The sequence below is a fragment of the Daphnia pulex genome, chromosome 1, assembly GCF_021134715.1.
Source record: "Daphnia pulex isolate KAP4 chromosome 1, ASM2113471v1".
Lineage (NCBI taxonomy): Eukaryota > Metazoa > Arthropoda > Branchiopoda > Diplostraca > Daphniidae > Daphnia > Daphnia pulex.
Window position 1 is genome coordinate 6,301,986 of NC_060017.1, and position 20,343 is coordinate 6,322,328.

General features: G+C 44.0%; 4 protein-coding genes across 8 annotated transcripts in view; 2 read left to right on the forward strand and 2 right to left on the reverse strand.

Moving 5' to 3' along the window:
• Positions 1-7,511, reverse strand: part of LOC124191521 (syntaxin-binding protein 5-like) — a 28,964-nt gene extending 21,453 nt beyond the window's left edge. For all 4 annotated transcript variants that reach the window (XM_046584827.1, XM_046584819.1, XM_046584814.1 and 1 more), the window contains exons 1-2: positions 6,053-7,511; positions 3,523-3,620 (exon numbers count right to left, since the gene is read on the reverse strand). In XM_046584827.1, coding sequence (XP_046440783.1) covers positions 3,523-3,620; positions 6,053-6,199 — 245 coding nt within the window. In that variant the 5' untranslated portion in view covers positions 6,200-7,511. The remainder of the gene's footprint in view (positions 1-3,522; positions 3,621-6,052) is intronic.
• Positions 7,512-11,978: 4,467 nt separating this feature from the next.
• Positions 11,979-13,273, forward strand: LOC124191568. Of its 2 annotated transcripts, none has more exons than XM_046584873.1 (4): positions 11,979-12,284; positions 12,384-12,529; positions 12,622-12,676; positions 12,816-13,273. In XM_046584873.1, the coding sequence occupies exons 2-4, from the start codon at positions 12,491-12,493 to the stop codon at positions 13,271-13,273; spliced, it is 552 nt and encodes a 183-aa protein (XP_046440829.1). In that variant the 5' UTR covers positions 11,979-12,284; positions 12,384-12,490. The 2 variants fall into 2 exon arrangements, with proteins under 2 accessions (XP_046440829.1, XP_046440823.1); XM_046584867.1 differs by having other exon boundaries at positions 12,005-12,284; positions 12,813-13,273.
• Positions 12,824-14,641, reverse strand: LOC124191581. Its single transcript, XM_046584887.1, has 2 exons — positions 14,476-14,641; positions 12,824-14,397 (listed from the first exon to the last, which is right to left on the reverse strand). Exon 2 carries the CDS (start codon positions 14,363-14,365, stop codon positions 13,874-13,876), a length of 492 nt encoding a protein of 163 aa, XP_046440843.1. The 5' UTR covers positions 14,366-14,397; positions 14,476-14,641; the 3' UTR covers positions 12,824-13,873.
• Positions 14,642-15,260: 619 nt separating this feature from the next.
• On the forward strand, positions 15,261-20,101 carry LOC124191589 (tectonin beta-propeller repeat-containing protein 2-like). The gene is made up of 8 exons (XM_046584895.1): positions 15,261-16,001; positions 16,069-17,769; positions 17,837-18,163; positions 18,231-18,744; positions 18,801-19,285; positions 19,342-19,484; positions 19,546-19,667; positions 19,731-20,101. The coding sequence occupies exons 1-8, from the start codon at positions 15,612-15,614 to the stop codon at positions 19,865-19,867; spliced, it is 3,819 nt and encodes a 1,272-aa protein (XP_046440851.1). The 5' UTR covers positions 15,261-15,611; the 3' UTR covers positions 19,868-20,101.
• The last annotated feature ends 242 nt before the right edge of the window (positions 20,102-20,343 follow it).

Below are 20,343 nucleotides of genomic sequence, written 5' to 3' on the forward strand. Positions count from 1 at the left end.
CAAATAAACAAACAAATTTTCTCACTTTTTCCATCCCACTTTGACTTGATTTGATTCAACGCCAGCAGGAGAGCGCCGGAATAGATCGGAGTTTGCCTTTTCGGTTGGTTAACCTTTTTGTTGTTTTTGTGTGTTTTTTTAGTCTTGGTGTAATTGATGTTGTCGCCTTTACAACAGAAAAACGAGAGAAGTAAAATGTGCGAGAGAATAAGAGGAGCTGGTGGATGGAGATTGAGAGATAGAGCACTAAAAAAACACAGAGAGAGGAGAAGCGGCTCCTGGAATTATTGACGTCTGGAACCCGTCAAAGACAAAAGCCCCGGCTCCTTCCTCTTCTTCCACACTCTCTCTCTCTCTCATTCACATGCCCCCGCGGCTCAGCGAATCCATAATGCACGTCGACTGTACTACGCGCCGAGCGTGTCACTCAGTCCAGGCTCTCTCTCTCGTTTCTTCTTCTTCTGTGTGTATGCGCCATAAATACAAACCGTGATAATAATATTCCCCACTTCTTTTTATTTCTTGAGCGAGAGCTCCTACTTTTGTTTTTGAGGTTTTTCTTTCTTGTATTTCGGCCACCCCAGAAAAGACTAGGAAGGAGCACGCTCCTTAATATACTCAACGTTGTAGTATACCCAGGACGCAGGAGCGGCAGCAACTCCAGGAGCTCTCGGTTCGATCGATCGGTATCCTCCTGGCCCCCCAGTGTGTGTATGTGTGTGTGTGTGAGGGGGGGTTTCTCAGATAGACAAACAAAAGGAGAAGAAAAGGAAAAAGGACGACGGTGCCAAGTAGCCATGAGTCTCTCTCTCTCTCTCTTTAGCTCTAGCTCTTTCTTTCACACGGCCGCGTGATAATACCGCAAACAAACGCACGCACGCTCCCAAGTTTCTCTTCTATATGACACCCCCCCCACCACCACACACACACACACTCGACCCGAGAAAAATCACAACCGGAGAAAGGAGCGTTAGGAGCCACTTGAACATTCAAGCGATACCCAAACTTGACACGAAATTGTCATAAATGATTGGAATATTCCACAAAAGAAAAAAGTAAAGAAAACCAAAAAATGGAAAAGAAAAAATAAGAGAAAAAGAACAACTTTTTTTTTAATAATCGTTCCGAGTTGTTGGTATTATGCAAATTTTTCTTATTCCACCGCCCCATTTCCTTTTCGGCTAGGGACTTGAGCATCTGTAACGAAAGCCGATTACTACTCGACTATACAACTAACCTGATAGACCTCGCCCCAACTTCCCCAGCATATGCACAAGCAGCTTCCCCCCACCCTTTTCACTATTGACAAAAGCCCAGCTGATAGATCCTTAGACGTCTGTGCAGGATCGCAGAGGCGGAAGGAGCCCAGACCAATTACATGCGGGAATTCCTGGAACTCCCGCAAACAAAATTTGTTTCTCCCTTTAACCAAAAAACCCCCAGATGTTTTATCTTGTGTACGTCTGTGTGTGTGTATGTGTGTGTGGTCGGCTGTTCCGATTCAGTGCCAATGGCATCCACAAACTCTGCCCCGGTTCGATTTCAAACAATGGAGAGAAAAGAAGAAGGAGGCAGAAGACGGTGAATTGGAGTCAAAGTCTAAACGCTTAATATCGTTAAGAGCTGTCAGCAGGAGCTGCCGTTGCTTTGGCATTGCCCTTTTGCAAACGATTCCGGCCCCGATGCCGGAGTTGAGATAATGAAGAAAAAAGGGAATCAAGTCGGCAGGAGAATTAGCAGCGGAATGGCATTAGCCAACAAGGAGCCGCCCGAGCCAAGGCAAAAAGATCTGAGAGAAATAAGAGGTGAGCATGAGAAAGAGAGAGAGAGACTGGCGGGGCGCAAACTGCTTTTTGGGGCCGGCGTGAGGAGAGAGTTATCGACCCGCAAGCTAGGAGCACTTCGTCCGCCGCCGCCGCCGCTGCCGTTGCTGCCTCGAAAGAGCTCCGACCTCACAAAAGAGCTGAAGGCAAAAGTCCTCGTTTATATTCGTCTACAACAACCGAGCAACTACTTTACTGGGCGCGCTCCTGTTTCTTCCCCGTGTGTGTGTGTGCGCTGCTGCTCCTGGCCGCCCGCTCCTGCCACTATAGACGGGATCGATCAGGCAACTTGTCGCATTAGACGCACAAAGGCCGAACCTTCCAACCCCACCCGACATCGAAGAGAACGACAAGACGTTCGACTCGGCTCCTACCCCTGTCGAAAAGAACCAGGAGCGCAGCAGATACACACAACAAAAGATCGACCAAGTATCGATCGATCCAGCCAGTGGCGAACTAGTCTTCTCTCTACGCTCTACTCTACGCCGAGTGAAAGATATGCAACAGGCCACCAACCAAGATAGGAGGCAAAGGCCACACTTTGAGAAGATGAAGGATCTCTCGAAAAAAAGGGCAGGATCGAAACTTGTTCAAACAAAAGGCAAGACGACGACGGAGAGAGCAACTCTTGAAAAAGAATAAAAAGAAACGACCAAAGTTCTGGGGAAATGTTCGACGATTGTGAATGGATAAAATAAAAGGGGAAAAAAGAAAAAAGTGGTTGAGGATCCATCGTTTTCTCAAGGATCGACTCGTTATTATCATCGGGGCGAGAGAGAGAGAGAGAGAGAAAGAAAAGGCAATAGAACGTGATTGATAGTGTCATCGCGACGAGAGTCTCAGAGAAGTGAAGTGTGTGCTGGGGCTGGTGAGAGGCGAAGGAGAACGGACAGGACGGAACAGAGTTGACGTGATCCTGATCAAATCAAGACACGGATACCCCCCCACCCTTCTCCACGGTCTCTGCCTCTCTAGGGCTCCCGGAAACTTGCTAGACACGTTTCAGGCCAGAAGTCACATACGCACACAGACACAGACAAATAAATACTACAAAAAGAGAAACACAAACAAAACAAGACAAAAAGTGGGTGGAAAAAGGAGACGAGCTGATCCAGCAGATGGGGGGAAGAGGGAATTCAATCGATCCAGCGGAGGGAAGGCAAAAACCAAATCCCTTGGAAAACTTTTTCGAGTAGTGTATGTGTGACAGTTGTTGGGCTACGAGTATTTAGAATATTCTAGTAGACCCCCACCCCGATCAGCGACCGTGCGATTTTTCGTACCTGATCGTTTGTCAACTGTCAAAACAAGAAACCGGACAAGGAATCCTGATGGATGATGGGCAGACGGAGCGATTTAGCTTTCATCCCAAATCGAGAGAATAAAAAAGAGTCCAGCTGGATAGTTTGTACTACACAGAGACGGTCAATCAATTCATCTTCCTCACTAGCGCAAATGAGAAACACGAGAAGGACAAGACAATCTCTCCCAAGAGAAACAAACAAGAGAGATTTCAGATTCTCTCTCTCTCTTGTCCGTTCGTCTTCCTCCTTTCTCGGAAATGGATAAGAGGAAGGATCTACTATCTATACGCACACAGTGCGGATCAAGTCATAGCTACTAAAAAGGGGGGCACGGTGATAACTCTACTAAAGAATGAAGAGTAAAAAAAGATAAAAACAAAACCAGAAAGACTTACATTCGAATGGCTCCGGATTTGGTTCCAATGGCGACGAGCCGCTGAATCGGATCGTAGGCCAAGGCGGTCGGTTGATGCGGGAATCCATGACGGGCCGTCTGCGAATAAAACGTTTGTAAACATATCGTAAATTATTAGTCCTCCCCAAAAAAAAGGAAAAAGATGAATGTGTGTGTGAGAGAGAAAAGAAACGAGAGTAAACATTGTCAACAACAACAACAACAACAACACGGAGGAGCCGAGCCCGAACGGGCGCATGGTGACATGGTGAACGCGCAGAAATCAATAAGGATCGCTCTGCTGGCAGTCGGGAGTGAGAGAGAGAAAGAGGACGAGTAGGAAACGTTATGATTCCGAATAAAAGGAGAAGCGGATGAAGAAGAAGAGAAAGAAGAAGATGAAGGCCGTCGTTGTCGCCCCCCCAACCCAGTTTTTGATATGTGTGTTCTGCCACGGGGCATCGTTTCGCCCGAGACACACACGTTGGCAGATCACGACAACAACCCAACAAAAAAAAGGGGGAAAGAAATGCTCGGGAAAATGATGAAATAAGAGACAACTCTGTCACACAGTAGACCCAGGCTGTTCCAACACGTACTACAAAGTCTTTTGCAATATTTACTGTACAGATGTCGGCGATTCTCATCATCAAGAGTTCGGGATCCCATTAAATCGACTTGCGAGTTGGTTTTTTCTCTACACGGAATCCTTAGAAAAACGGGCGATCTTTTTCTTTTTTTCTAAATTGGGCTATTTTTTTTCTAAGGATAGACTTTATATAAGAGGATATAGAAAAATAAAGAAATAAAATCCGACAAAGTTTGTAGCAGCGCCAAATAAAAGAATATGGTGGGAGAGGACGGCGGCGAGGAATTTCTTCGTCGACCGGAGACCATTCTCATTTCCCGTCCTGAAAATCAGGTCAGAATCAAATTTACAGGAAATAACGCGAGCGAATAAATCAGATTGTTCACACACAACATTTCCCCACCCACCCCAAATCGATTGATCAAAAAATATAAAGAAATAAAAAGCAATTGACTCGGCTAGCTTCAATATTGGTCATATGACGTCGCCTAGAAATTCTGGGACGGCCCCTCCTTGAGTACTCGGCGATCCTCCTCCCCCATCCACTTTCTGAAACAACCAGATGATTCAATCGACTATTCACAGATGAAATTGCGGTCCCTCTCCTCTAAAAGAAAAAAATGTGTCATTCAAATCTCGACACTTGTGGTCTCCTTTTGTGTCTAAATATCCGGCCGGATTTACAGACGGATGAATGGATCTAAATTTCGGTTGCATTTTTACAAGAGGGGTCGAACATTGGATTTTTGATCCTTTTTTTGTTTATTTTACGGCCTCGCAATCGATTGTCGGACTTGCAGCAGTGGCAGCCCAGGGTCGCCAAGGTCCGCCATCACGCGATCGTCGATTGAAAAAAAAAAATGGAAAAGCGGACCAACAGCCGTCTCCTGGGTTTCTTTCAATCCCGATGGCGTGACGAGCAGGAATCCCCCCCCCTACTCCACCCACCACAATCGGTTAAAACCCTCTCTCTCTCTGACTCTGCGGATAAGTTGCGCGTCAAAATCCCGGATCGGCCGAAATCGACATCCCCCCAAAAAAATAGAAGAAAAGAAAAACGGAACCGGACGCTTTGCTTAATCCAGCACATGCAGGATCTCCGTGCCCCCACCCAAAAAACCGGTGGCAAAAGAAAAGAAAAGCTTTCTCGCCTTTCGAGATCGATTGTGCCATTCGGGACAGAGAGAGATGATGATGAAAAGTTTTCCTATAACGCCAAAGTCAAAACGGAAATGATGGGGAAGTACGGGCCCTGGGCCAAATGTTGGCTGCTCGAATTTCTCTAGTCGGCCGAACTAAAGAAAAAATGTAAAAAAAAAAGAAGATTGAGAAGAAGGAAGAAAGAAAGAAATAAACGAACGTACTACACCCAACGAGTGGGAGATGAAGATAGAAACGGACATGAGAAATCTTTTCTTTCGACTTTTATGGGGATGTGACTTGGACTCTCTCTGGCAGGCGGAGGGGGGGGGGGCTAGTCTCTCATCGATTATTCAGCCTTCCAGCAGCGCAACTGATCTCACACTTGGGACAGACTAAGACGAAAACGCGCAAGAAGAAGAAGAAGCCCAGAGAGCCCGGCAGAAAAATATATATCAGAGCTAGAAAAGAAGAGAAGAGCGAAAAGAAAAAAAGAACTTGGTTTGGTGCTGCTGCCTGGATGAATCGCTTCAATCATGGCTGGAGCGATCGTCACTTGCTTCTGAAACTTGGAGGGAAAGTTTTAGACAGTATACCGAAAGCGAATGGCGGTGAGGTTTGGAATAGGATTTTCCTTTTTCTTTTTTTCAAAGAGACGGACGACTTGGCAAACGACAGTAACAAATAACGACAACAACAACAAATGCTTGAGAATGACGTCGGGACTTCAACTAAAAAAGCTGCGACATGGAGAAATATTTGGGTTTTTTAAAAAGATAAAAGAGATAAAAACCAAACTCACTCTGGCTAGTTGGCAGTGCTCGGTTTTCAGCGTTTCGACCAGCTCCGGTTGCTCAGATTTGGTCGGCTGACTCACGGATTGCCGGAAATTGTCCAAGACTCCTTTAAATGTGAACCTCTTCATGGCGGCTCCGTGTTGGAAAAACATGCAGCTGACGCGCAATTACGATGACCGCAGATTTGGCCAGGGTCTTAGACGTCCTTCTTCTTCTTTTCCGTTTTTTCGGACGTTTTTATTTTCTTTGATGGCTTTTTCTCTCCTCTCCTTTTTTTTCCTTCCTTTTTTGGCGCTCCTTTAAGAACCAATTCCGCACTGCGGAATCATGTGACCGGCTCTAGGCAGAGAGAAAGAGAGGCTCCAACCCGTAGGCCCCCGTCCTGGATTCCGTGCGGATGCCTATGTGGAAGAGACCGGGATTAATGCCCCGGCTGGCTGCCGTTTTTCTCGACGAAATCTTTTCACGCGACTCTTATTCTTCTTCTTCCTCGGAAACCACAAAACGGAAAACCAAACTTTTTTTTTCTATTTCCCCGTTCGCTCAAATTTTTACGCCGTCACGGAAGCATGGGATAGCATCACTAGAACAAACGAGCAAAAGATAACAACTGAAAGAAACGAATTAATAGAACAAAATTGTGAATTTTATTTGTCGGAATAACGACCGCCCGAACACCACGGCGCTTTCACTTTCACTCGGGCGTCGATGTGCGTGCCAACAGGCCTGGCTGCTGCCTGCACAATGGCTGTGGCAGGGTATATATGTAATGAGGGGTGCCCCTATGTTTGTTCTGCAGTGCTGCGAATAACACACACACAACAGTGAGAGGGATGAAATCGTTCAGGACATTTGTGAAGAGAGAATTGGCAGCACGAAGACTGCTTGCTGTAGCACACAGTACTCGCTTTCAGAAAGTGACTGAAACTTTTCCCCCCTCCAGAGTTCAAACAGGATGAAACACCCAGGGAGGGGAGAGAGAGAGACGCAGAGAATCAGCTCTGAAGCAATGCCCTGTGTGTGTGCGTCCAATCTGGGAATCTGTACAGGCAGTGGGCTCTATCGTTGATTGGCAAGCTAGACAGCCAGTGTCAAAGTTTGGTCGACTGAACTAGCCAAGACACAGATGTAAACAGAAATCGCCATCACTGAAGCCTCACGCAATTCGAGGAATGTTGGGAGGGTTATTATGCTTTTCTTCTGGTTTTTTTGGGGGGTCGTTCGAAGTTCTAAGTCTTCGTCCTAACACGACAACTTGCGAGAGAAAAATCGACACCTTCTCTGCACAAAGCCTCGGCTCGATCTCAACCACTCTTTTTTATCACGCGAAAAATGTTATAGACGCCCTTCTTCTATCTTTCCTGCACGACAACTACGGTCGTGTATATATGTGTTCATCCGTGTGCAATAGGGGGGTGGGCACCTACTACACACAACTCCCGAACGAACAAACTCAAGAATCGTCTGCCACTGTTCTGCGCATGACACATCAGTTGTTAACTATCGCCGCTAGGTGGCGCTGCGGTCACACAAGTTTCTTTTTGCGGGGACTAAAAAAGAAGGTAGCGTTCGTAAAAAAAAACCCCAATAATCATCATAATAGCGTTAAAAAAAAGAAAATAATACTAATAAAAATAAAAAGATAGTGAGAGCAAGAAAGGGGATAAAATCATGTGTGTGAGAGAAAGAACAGAATCAATACGAAAAATATCGAATAGTGGAAGGAAGATCCATTAAAGGAATTAGAGGATATCGTGAGCCTTACTTATATTTCGCTATTTCGGGTCCGACCTAGTCAAAACTTTTTTTTCTTCCCCCTCCTGACAGCTCGAACCCGCCCAAAGTGATTTGAGTTGGTCGTTTGTTACTGCGCTATGCGTAATAGTTTTTAAAAAAATTGAAAAAAAACTATTAGATAATACCGAAATCATTTTGATGTATAGGGTCGCCGTGTTCAATCTGTTTCTGATTATCATTAGTATCGAAATGAATTTGTTTCTATATCACCACGACCAGCCTCAATTCTATTTCCCTTTGTACACCTCCGTGTGTACCGTGTGTAGTACAAAGGATACTATAAGTCTTTAAGCTTTTCTCGTGTGTAGACTATATGTATACCTACCTCTATGTAGTATAGAGCGGGTCTTATAGCATATATACAGGCCTAGTTATAAATTTAGAGCAGCCGTATAGTGACGCCGAGCTGAATGATTTATATTCGCCCGATGTGTGGTCCCAAAACCCATAAATTTCCAACCAGCAGCAAAAAGGAATAAGCGATCGTGATGTCGCCTCGTACATCACGCATGACTACTACTACGATGATGGACGAATCATGTTGATCTTTAATTCAATCCCTGGCGGGCAATAGATGTGTGCGATATTACCCCGGCCGATGCACAATTTTTTATTTGGTAGAAATATAAGAAATTTTATATTTTTCATGTCCGCTTATACACTCAAGTCTAAAAGGTCAAAAGTCTCGGCTATACAAGACTTAATCAGCGGTTCGATGGCTGTTGCCCGGTAAAAGTTGGCCAAGCCGGACGAGATGATTAAAGATCCGCCCGGCGCCCGAGCGCAGGAGGACGGATAGTAAATGTAGTCGATGATGACTATCCGCTCATTTCACATGGCTTATTCGTAGTCTCTCAACTTCTATCTATGTACGTCGTCCTTCTTCTAGTTTTCTTGCCGGCGATGAAAATTCCGAGAAAACACACACAAGAGTTAGCGGACTGGGAATCGATGTTTTGCCAGCGGATGATGAAGATGAATTCATTAATCATTGAAGTATTAAGTCCATTATATAAAGACGCCATTATAGTGACGGGATGTATTTAATATCAATGTGCGATGTCTTGCTCAAATAGACTGCGAAACTGCTAGATCTTTATGACCATAGCACTTGGGAGACGAGGTGGTGGCGGGAGAGTTTTCATTTATTCATATTGGCTATACTCAGTGTCTAGTACACTACACTCGACGACGACTCACTCCCATATTGATTGACCTCTCAGCTCTAGTCGAGTGGAGTTGCATGACGGACTATGGCAAAAGAGAAGGGAGGAGGAATTATGCAGATGCGTCAGATGACGTCAGAGCCAACGGTCTCCGGTCCGAGACGATATATATATTGTCTTTCATGCTGTGAAGAGCGGAGAGATATTATTCGCAGCTCGTGATGAGAAAGCCATATCATTTCGTTGATCCCCTTTAATTACACACCCTGTGTGTGTGTGTGTGTATGGCTGCTGCCGCTGCTGCTGTGTGTCCTGGAAACCGGCTTGTAGTTTAGGAGGATCAATGTTTCAGTATACAGCGATGACGTCAGTCTAATAACAATACATCCTATCCCTTGTAGCTATCTCTTTCTCTCTCTCTTTTCTATATTATTCGCTCTATATAGCTATAGCACCCGAAGCCCAAAAGTCTCTGTGGAAATCCAGCCAGGAGCCGATCCAGCGCATACCCGAACTTTAATTTGTCTAATATCTCCCGTTGTTTGTTGCGCCAGCAATATGTTGTTGTTGTTGTTGTTTATATAATGCCACAAAAGGCAAAGGCAGCAGGGCTCTGTATATATTCCTTTAGTCATCTAACGCAATTGAGCCAGCGCAGCCAATCATATGTGCTATACACTAAATTCCTTTTACAGTTTTCCGATGCTCTCAAAGCTATCCCGAAATAACTTGAACGAATATAACTCGAATTACAGTCACATATCGGAGCGCCCAATCCTTTTATCAATTCCTTTGATAATATTTACAGTGTCTATATACATGGCTTTCCTATTTATCTCTACGCATTTGTGTGTAGGAGTAATAAATGTATCACTCTCCTTTTATTTTAAAAATCAGCTGATGCGATGTTCCCCGCGCTCGATTTTGTTCGTTACTTCAATCAACCCTGGGCCTTTCACGTGAAGTAGATCTAACTCTGCAAGCGTAGTACACAACCCTATCTCTACTAGTGCTACTAGTGCTACCGAAGACTATATAGATCTACGTATACACTGTATATGTATGTGTATACTCTATATAGCCCGTGTGATGGGTAATTGGATATCCTTGTTATACCTCCCGCGGCTGCCAAAATGGCTGCCAAAGCAAGCCTATCTTCATTTTATTATATACGAACAGTATATATTTTACCTTGTTATATGTAGTCTGGATATAGTACGACCAGGCTAGACTATAGCTGTGCACACACAATTCTTATTCGCGTTCTCTCCTTTCGATGTTTCCCCCTTTTTTTAAAAAATACAAAAACAAAATGAAGCGGCAGCATTTCTGTTAGGTAGTGTTTCTATGGCAAACAATAGAGTACGTAACCGTAGTAGGTTGTATATATAATACTATATCAACTATATAATGATATCAGGGGGGAAGAATAAAAAAAAAATCGATAGAGGCGATGATTAGATTATGATTAAGTTGATGGCAATTTCCTTTGGTTCTCGGTCAATCGCCTTTTATTGTTTTTCAAGGAAAATGGAAAATACGAATCTAAAAAGCTTCGCCGACTACTATATAGAAATAAGACAAAAAGAAGCTTAAAAACCCTTCACGGCTCTTGGGTCAAGACAAATGGCCACCACCACCAGTCCCGCGGTGATATTATTTGTCAAAAATAAAAAGCCAAGGCCGATGAGACGATGGTTTTCTATATAAGACAAATTCTCGGGAAATGGTTATTATAGTGGGCTGGAATTTTCCTTTTTCTTTTAGAAACCGTAAAAATCCAAATGGCAACTTTTATAGAGATGAAATCGAAATGAAAAGGAGTCTGCAGCTTTTGTTATTTTCCCTTTTTGTGTGCGACGTGCGCGGATTCAATTCAATCGGCCACAAAAGAAAAGAAAAACAGCAGCGCAGCCAGTCGTGCATATAGCCCGTGCTGTGGTTGCTATTCATGCTAATGTCCTATTATAGACTAGGAGAGGTGTGTCTTATTTTAATAAAAGATAATGCACAGTAGCGCATCTAAATATTTTTTTAAAAAGAGAAAACTGGCCAGTGTGTCCAGGACGACTTGACCCCTAAAACTGAAGAGTTTGATACTCTCTGGCATTGATTGTTTAAGTCTTTTTATCCTTGCCACTTTTTTTTTGTTGACGCCCCTCTACTCTCCAATCAGAGGCAACGCGTGGCAGGGCAGCTGCTGCCGGCCGGAATGCCCGGCTCGTTCCCTTTTTTCTATTTTGCCTGGCCTTTTGACGAAAAAGTCGCCCCTGGACGGGGAGAGGGGGGAAGAACAATCGTCAGTTGCAGCTGCTCCGAGGTTGGTCGCTCTCGCAAGACCGAGGAGCTGGGACTTTGGCCCTGGCAAAACCAGCCGGCCTCATTATGGCTCATCAGGATATGGACGGACGGACGGACGGAAGGATATGCAGCAGCGCCGCCACCCACATCATCTCAAAACACACACTATTCTCTTTTGTTTGGATTGATACACAAAATTGTCTTAACCTGGATATCATTATTCTATTAATAAAACGACACTGGACAGAACTTATCGCGCACAAAGTTCGGTGCTGTTGCCCAGTTGCTAAAGTTATCCAACTACTTAACTCTCTCGATGGCTGTATACTTCTTCTAGTCCATTTGAGCGAATCCACGTCTATACAATCAACGCCAAAGTTGTTCAGTCAACAGTTGGATCGGATCCATTTTCTATTCCAACATTTTTAAAGTTGATGGCATAAAGAAAAAACGTGAATGAAATCGAGCTCGTGTCGTTGAATAAAGATGGGGGAGGCTTGAGTTAGTGGGTGGGACGAGTGGGGTAAAGAGGGGGAAGCAGCTTCCTCCTCTCCCCTCGAGCAGAGCACGAGACACCTGCCCGTCCGCCCTTTTTCCTACTGGTGGTTGGTGGCTGGTGGCCCCCCTCTTATAACTCCCTCCATCTGGTTTGTTTCTTTTTCAGGGGGCGAAATTCAAACGTGCTTGTATTCCCCCCTCCTCTTACAACAAGAGCCCGACAACCAGTAGCTCCGGCCGTTTGATCCCAACTGGAACCCAAAATTTCAGTGTCTCTCTCTCATCTTAAAAAATCGTATCATTAAATCCAGCCCGGATTAGTTATTGTCTTTCATCTATAGCGATCGCGCTGTTATTTGTTATAACCAAGTGTGTGCACGTGCATCAAAGTGATATTGTATTATTATTATTAGAGAGATAGTATATCTACTATATACATCAGTGCACCGGAAGTTCTCTGCTAGCAATAGCCAACGTACGTGATGTCCATCTCTAACGAATCATGTGATTGAGCTCAGCGCGTTTGCGCTAGTCGCCACCACCACTCTCTCATTTCTCTCGACATTTTCTACAGGACCGTCGCTCTGCTGGATCGAAACTTTTTTTGCGCTGGCTGGGTTTTATCAAAAATAAAAACGGTCGACGCCATATATCTCACCGCTGTGCTGGGCCAACCTCATCATGGATAACGCAGTGGAACGTCGCAAACGTCATTTATCAGTAAGGAAATTGGTCCATTTCTTTCTATTACACCGCCCATTTGTGTGCCAACAAATGTAACCCGAATTCATTCTTTTGTCATATTATAAAAGGAAGGAGATGAACATTCGGGACAACAGGACGGCCGACGAGTTCGATCCCTTTTGGGTAAGAAAAATTGAATGAATAGACTTTCCTATTACAGCTGTTGTGGCTGTGAGTCAGCTGGGCTGATTATATGATCTCGTCTGTTGCTGCTGGTTTGGTTGGGAAATCATCATTTCTAATTTATATGACCACACAGCAGAGGTAGCGGCCCATGAACTGGACTTGAACCCTCTACTACACCGAACAGCTCATCATCAGGCGGGTCCAGATGGCCAGCAGGGGCCGGCATTAGCCGTGGCTGTTGTGCGTCCGTTCGTTTCCGAGGAGACGACTAGCCGGATTCATCGTCCTCCGTCGCCGCCGGAATCCGATTGCAGCAGTCACGAGCCACCGCCCAGCCATTCGGACGACGATTCCGACGGAGGAGACGAGGATTCGTCCGACGACGACGATGATGAAATTGCTCATGTGGGTGATGCCACTTTGGCCGGCTACGAGTATTGCAGCAATGAAGCTATCCGCTACCTGATGGAAGTCGAGAAACTCGGAGCCGACCATCCAGTTATCCGACAACTGCAGCAACACCTGGACAGCCGTCGGGTTCACGTCGCATCCAGCAGCAATCCCGGACCGTCATCCAATCACGCGATTCCTTGAACAACCCAATATCACGCCGAGCAACTTTTCTTTATACTATGACGCGGAAGGGGTTTAGACTTTCAGACTGGCATTCGTCCAGTTTCGATCCATGGCAATTTCTTTATTATTATTATTATCATCATCTCACACAACGACCAGTGCAATTTTGCTTTTTTCAAATCGAAGATGAAACGTGATTTTTATCAACCTCTTTCACGCACTTTTTTCCCTTTTTATCTCTGACAAAATACGTGAACGAACAGCCTTTTCTAGTCATTTTTGAAAAAAATAAAAATCATATTTACGTGTCTAATCTTTTTTTCCCAGCTGGCAATACAATAAAAACATTCGTGTTTATTTTCTCCTTCCACATTGTTTGTTTAAAAAAAAATTGGCAATTTCATTTGATATTACGTAATTAATAATAATACTGAAAGCGATAGCTTGTCATTGATATGAGACTTTGTCGATCGATATTTCTTTCGAAAATGGCAAAGATGGCGCGGTGACGACTAGGACACACTCGATGGACACGTCATGATAAAAAAATCAAACATTTCAATTGCACACGTTATTTTAAAAAAAAAAGTCAAATTAAAAAAAAGCGGGAAATTCAAATCAGAGACTAGGTCCGACTTGATTGGTGTTGGGTTCGGGCGACGATGGCGGAGCGATGGTCTGATGGACGGAACTCGAGTAATAGTGAAGATTGACGCCCTGAAAGCACTCCATCAACAACTGGCGACGTCGGATCGAGTCCTCATCATCATCAGTCACAGTCTGAATTGCTGCTGCTGCTGCTGTGTTGGTAGTAGTCAAAGTAGTTTGCAGGTCGTCATTATCGCGACTGTTAACGGTCACGAGCCGGGCAGATGTTATTTGCTTCTGGATGTAGTAGTACTCGTTGGAAGCCTGCTGTTTGCGCAGATGCAGCCGCAGGGTGGAAGCCAACAACTCGACAACACCAGGAGCAGCGGCAGCACCGGAATCGCTTCCTCTGATTCTGTTTTCCTCCCCCTCTTCGGCCGTGAGTAAACAACTCAGAGCTGCTGCTAAGCCAGCCTTGTAGGCGACAAGCGGATCGTCCACGTAGTCATTACTCTGTTCCATGATGATTGTTTTTGATGTGTACAGGTCCCGCGCTGTTATCAAAATACATTTCAAATCGATCCGAATTTATACAACGACGTTAAATTAGAGCGAAATGTAAATGATTTTACCTTTTTATGGACGACTCGAGGAGAATAGAGAACTGGAGCAGTTCAAACTGAACACGACTGGATCGGATGGAAGTCACTTGGGGTATGTTTGGAGAATGGAAAAAAGAAGAAGAGAGGAAGTTACGGCCCCCCCACCCTATTCTCATTTTTCAAGTTGAAACCCCCCAGCAGCAGCAGCAGCTCTTTGTGTGGGTCATCGAGCATGTGCGACTCGGCTTTTAACAGCACACACACGCACAAAAAGGGGGGAAAAAAACCCAGTATGTACGGATATGTCGACCCTTTTTCTTGGCCCCATATACGCGCCGCCCATTTTCCCATATCCCTTCGAGCTCTGCCCTTAACATGTTCTTCCGTTTATCAACTGGTTTTGTTGCTTTATTAATTAAAGCCATCCGTCAACTCTTTTCACACAAAGGGCAATTTACGACTCTTTTTTTTTAGAAGAAGAAGGTCGCTGAACTAGGCGGAATAAACTCCCAATAAACTTCATATCTTTATCAGTCGGTTGAGAACCATATTCTCACAGATATTTGCGCAAAAATGCGCTTAAACTAAAATTCAGCTTTGATTACACTTGCCGTGCAAATATTTTTAGCAGATTTGTACTGTGACACCTTTAAACAATTCTCTACGTTTGACGTAATCTCCATTTGTTACTAACTTTCTCTCGCTAGACATTTCGCATTTAAAACGTTGTTTATCGCTAAACTATGTGTTACTTGCAATCAACTCCAGATGTCGCCCATTATTTATTGGTTCGCTTGCTAAACTTTTGATAAGAATGAGATGATTGAGGTAATTAATATATTGATTAAGTAGAATTAAATTTTGGGCGTTAGATTTATAATTTATTTAATTGAAATAAACGTTTTGAACGTTGTCCGGTTAAAATGGGAACTAGAGTAGTTGCAGTCTAGCAGACGACAATTTTTTTGACAGGTGTTTACATCGATCCTACGTAGAAACGTTAGTCTAACTGAGCTAGCCACATGAAATGACTCATGATTCAGGCCACCTTTATCGATGCTAAATCGTAAAACTGACTCACAGTAAAAGATTACTTTTATGATTGTTGTAGAAAGTTTGGGAAGTGTATTTTTTTTACCCCAGTTTTGAACAGCGCACTCGTCAGCATGAGTGGAACAATCGGTATTACACATCGTGCTTCAGAAAATCACCAGAAAGATGGGCTGATTGACTTCCCAGTCTACAGGGAGTGGGTTCCTCTTTTTCAGTTAATTGAAAAGATACCCCCCAGGTTCCATCAAGGTTTTGTGTCTAAAGACCTCATTCTGACTTGTGTTACCGTCAGTTGTGATTCCATAGTGCTGGGCTCGAATGCTGGGGTTCTGTTTTGGTTCAGTCGTAATAATCACAATGTAAATAGAAAAAGCGTGGATGACAAATTCATTCCTGTTACAGCCTTAGCCATCACACTTTGCCATTATGGAGAAATTTTGGCTGTTGGCAATTTCGGAGGAACAGTTGCCATATTTTCTACAAGTGTTATGCAATCAGGCCCTGTAAGTAGCCATCTAGTAATATCCTTTATAAATGTGTTGTCTGTAATCTTTAATTTGTTGTGAGCAGATCACAATGTTCAATGGTGAACACAAATCCGCTATTACTTCTCTTTGCTGGGATGGAAGTGGAGCACACCTTTTGTCTGGGGATGAACAAGGTGTGGTTTTCCTCAGCAAATTCGAGCACAACATCATTCGTCCGGTCAAACAAGTTTTGCTCGAAAAATCGTCCATCGTTCAACTTCGATTCCACCCGCTGGAAAACAATATCGTCTTGGTTTCCTCTCTGAAAAGGACTTTGATTGCGGAGATCAGTACTTCCGAGACGGAAAGGAACCAAGTGGGCCAACAAGAGCGTAAAAATCCAGCTCCGTTCGGAGCTGACTTTGGCTACGTTGGAAAGGAAACGGTTATTTACAGCTCTCGCCCGGGAACTCGACTGTGGTTGTCTGATTGCCAGGGATCTGTCCGTCAGACATTGATATTCAAAGAGTCTCTCTCCAAACCGCGATCGAAACTGATTTTATTGTCCATTCACGAAGAATATCGCAACGGCGAGGACGTCCACTTCGGTCCGGTTCATTGTCTCAGCAATGGATTTGTTTTAACACACAGTCCTTCGAGCCTTTTCATTTTAGACACGGGTCAAATGGGTGACGCCTCGGGGCAAGTGTCTATCTTTTGTTCTAGTCGTTTCAACTCCAAAACTCTCCGACACGTCACCATTTTCCACAACGAAATCTTCCTGTTGCTGGAAAACCGCATTTTGATTCGCATTTCTGACCGGCCCGACCAATCCTTCACGGGTTCACCATCGTCTGCCACTATTGACCGGTCTCTACTCTCCGGCTGGAGAGACAAATTGCCATTAGCCAAGCCAACCTTCCATTCCACCATTTCCAAATTGGCCAACAAAATTTCTGACGTCGAAATCAAACAACTGCCCGTCACGTCGTTAAACACGGGCCCCTACATCATAGAGTCGCTATCCAATGCTTTTGCTCCACTCTTCTCTGAAATGAAATCTGTGCCAGTCAACAGGTGCGCACCCCCGAAACCCATCCAACCACATTTCTATCCCCGCACCCGGACGCCCAGTCCGACGTCATCAGTAGAACAATCCTCGCCAATGACACCGATGGATGGGATGACTCGTTCAGAATCCAATCAGCTTGAATCTCCACTTTCAAACGGTTCGTCTGGGCAAGCTTCACCGATGGAAGGATCGTTTTGTCCTGGCGAGGAAGAGTTGGTCTACGGCTCTTACATCGGTCGCAAACGAAAACTGAAGCTCAATCGAAAATGTAACGTTCACGATGAATCGCTGATGTCGCCAGAATTATCGGAATCCACGATCGAGAATAGGATCGATCCTTTACTGGAGAACGCCTCTTCTCCTCCAGTGACGGACGATTTTCTCGAAGAATTAAAGAGGAAAGATCAACTTCTTGCAGAACTTTTGAATTTGGATCAAATCATCAACAGCCCGAGTGAACAAGTTCCAACCGAAGAAGAACAAATTTTGGAGGCAGAAGTGGCGGCCATTCTCTTAAATTCAGAGACCAAGGACGTATCCCCAGTTACGGAAGATTTTTCATCCGTTGTCGAAGAGGTTGAAAACGACCCGAAAGAAAATATCTACAGTATCTATGCCAGTGAAGACTCGCATGACAAAAGTCTCCCTTATTCGATTTCAACCCCAACCACCACAGAATCGACTCCAAATCACACAGCCGTCTCTAGTGGAGACTATGAAAACGTTTCATCGGTAACTTATAACATTAGTTTTAAATTTCAAATTATGTAATATACAATTATATGTTATCGATTTGCAGGATGATCTGTCAACGGAATGGCTTATATGTCCGTTGGATGCTAAACGCAAGGTGACGAGTATATCAGCCAGTCGCCATTACGTCGTCATCGTCTACGGTCACAAATCCGTTTATTACCAATCGACAGAGTCTTCTTTTCAATCCAGGGATTGGTTGCCTATCGAAACACCCGCCAGTCAGATTGCAGTTTCCAATTCTGGTCAGCAACTCTGGCGACTATATAAAGGCACAGCTTACCAGGGATTGATCGTCAATCCACACTGCCCCGTTGCTCAGCACTGGACTGTTTTGGACAGCTACATTTCATCCATCGGAATCGTCCAGCTGGTAATTTTTCTCATTCGGTCTTTACTTGATTTTTGTGGTAGTTAACGTCCTCTCTCTGCTCTCGTAGGATACAACCGACGCCATGGATGATTACATTTGGATGCTCCATGCCAACGGATCGCTTAGTTACCGATCCGTCAAGTCTCCAAGGAAGATGGTTCTTGTTGAGGTTCCAGGGACAGTTTCCAAGCTTCGTTGTCACAACGACCTTGTTTTGATCCTTTTGAGCAACGGAGCTCTCTACAGCAGATCAAGAGTGAACTACGAGTCACCTATGGGAGTCGGTTGGCAACGTCAAGATACTCCCGGAGAAATCATAACCATGGCTATAAGTCCTGATCTTTATCTGTGGGTATTAAATCAGTCGGAGCAAATGTTCTACCGAACTGCCCACGACAAGCGGTGGTGGCAGGTGCCTTCAGTATTACCAGTCGAATTGCAGCTCAAGAGCGCTAATTGGCTCAACGTTTCGTCCATTTTTAAACGTCAAAGTTCTCGCTTCGAACTCGCCGTGACCAATTCACGGATTTGTTTGGCTCTTATTGGATCTTCCATCTTGATGACTGCTCAAAACTTGTCAGGTAACCAGATTTTTTTGTGACATGTTGAACAAGTTGTAATTCCATTTCTATAACAGGATATGCGTGGGATAAAATTGCCTGGAGTGATGGACGCTATTACAACACTATTGAATCGTGGCGTATTTTGAGTACCAATGGGTTTAACGATGACAAGAAATCGGGCGTCGTTTGGCTAGTGGACGACAAGGATCGTCTGTATTGTTTTTACGGCGAGGAACAATTAGAACAGGTGTCTCTGCCAACGGATAGCCCCGTCCGGCACCTTTCAGTTGTAGGCAACCAACTTTGGCTATTGACTGTTTGGGGCGAAATCTTTGTCCGTGTGAGGAATTCGAATCCAGTTGGCAACGGCTGGATTCAGTTATCAACTGCTCAGTTCCAGTCCAACAACAAGCTGTGCCACGTATCGCTAGGTCCAGATTTGGCTTGGGCCTGTGATGAACATGGGCAAATCTATTTTCGATCCGGTGACAACGGACCACCTACTTTTCTGGCTCCCGCCTGGATCGCTGTAGATGAACTGGACATTAAATTCAAAGAGGTAAAATTCACAAATGTGAAATCAAATTGAAGGTGACGCTAATCTTTCTTTTATAGATCCACGTAGCTCCTAATCTGGACGTCTGGGCATTAGATAAGAATGGCCACGTTTACGTCAGAGAAGGTGTAACGCGAGAGCTACCGATCGGCACTTCATGGACAATAGTCCAAGGAATCCAAGCTACTCAACTCACCGTCAGGTATTCGTTTTCGCAAAACTACCTGTTTTGTTATAACTAAATTGTATACCATTATTATTAGTGAAAGTGCCGTTTGGGCGTTGACAAACAGTGGCTCCATTTATCGCCGAAGTGGCATCACCCAACAGAATTATTGTGGAAATAATTGGGACCTGATTCCCGGCTCATTTAAATTTATTTCTGGTGAGCCGTCATTACGGATTCAAGAGTTTAAACATAATTATTTGTGGGTTTCATTTCTTTCAGTTACCATTGATGACAAGTTGTGGGTGTTGGACTCTGTTGGTGCGCTTAAACAATTATTGACTTCGTCGCCGTTAAGAAGTGACGAAGGGAAACGTGACGAAATCCTACATCTAGACGAAGATTGGGTCTTACTTTAATGCCTAAAAAATTGCCGAGTGACCGTAGATTGCAAGACAGATGTAAAGTTATATTACAATAATTTATGTCGACTTATATAATATCACTAATTATTTCGCCTTATAGAATTTTTATCGATAAAATGACGATTTTTCATGTTTCAATTATCACAATGATTTGACGTATTTTAAAATAAATTCTAGACGTGATTTCCTACCAAAAAATACATTCAAACCAAAATACTTGCAATTAAATTAGTTTTTTGAAATATTTGTTAGTCACAAATATTATATGACAATTCGACAAATGAGCTTAAGTTGAAATAACGTAATCATCACCTCATTTTCCGCAATTCATGGCAGCGAAGCGACCAAAGATAAAGAAGAGTGGCAGAGTTACAAATACTACAAATAATAAAAAATAATAAGTTCGTTATTTAAAAAAAAAGAATGATTGAATTATTTGCTAGCATTACGCATTCAAGAATATGACGGGT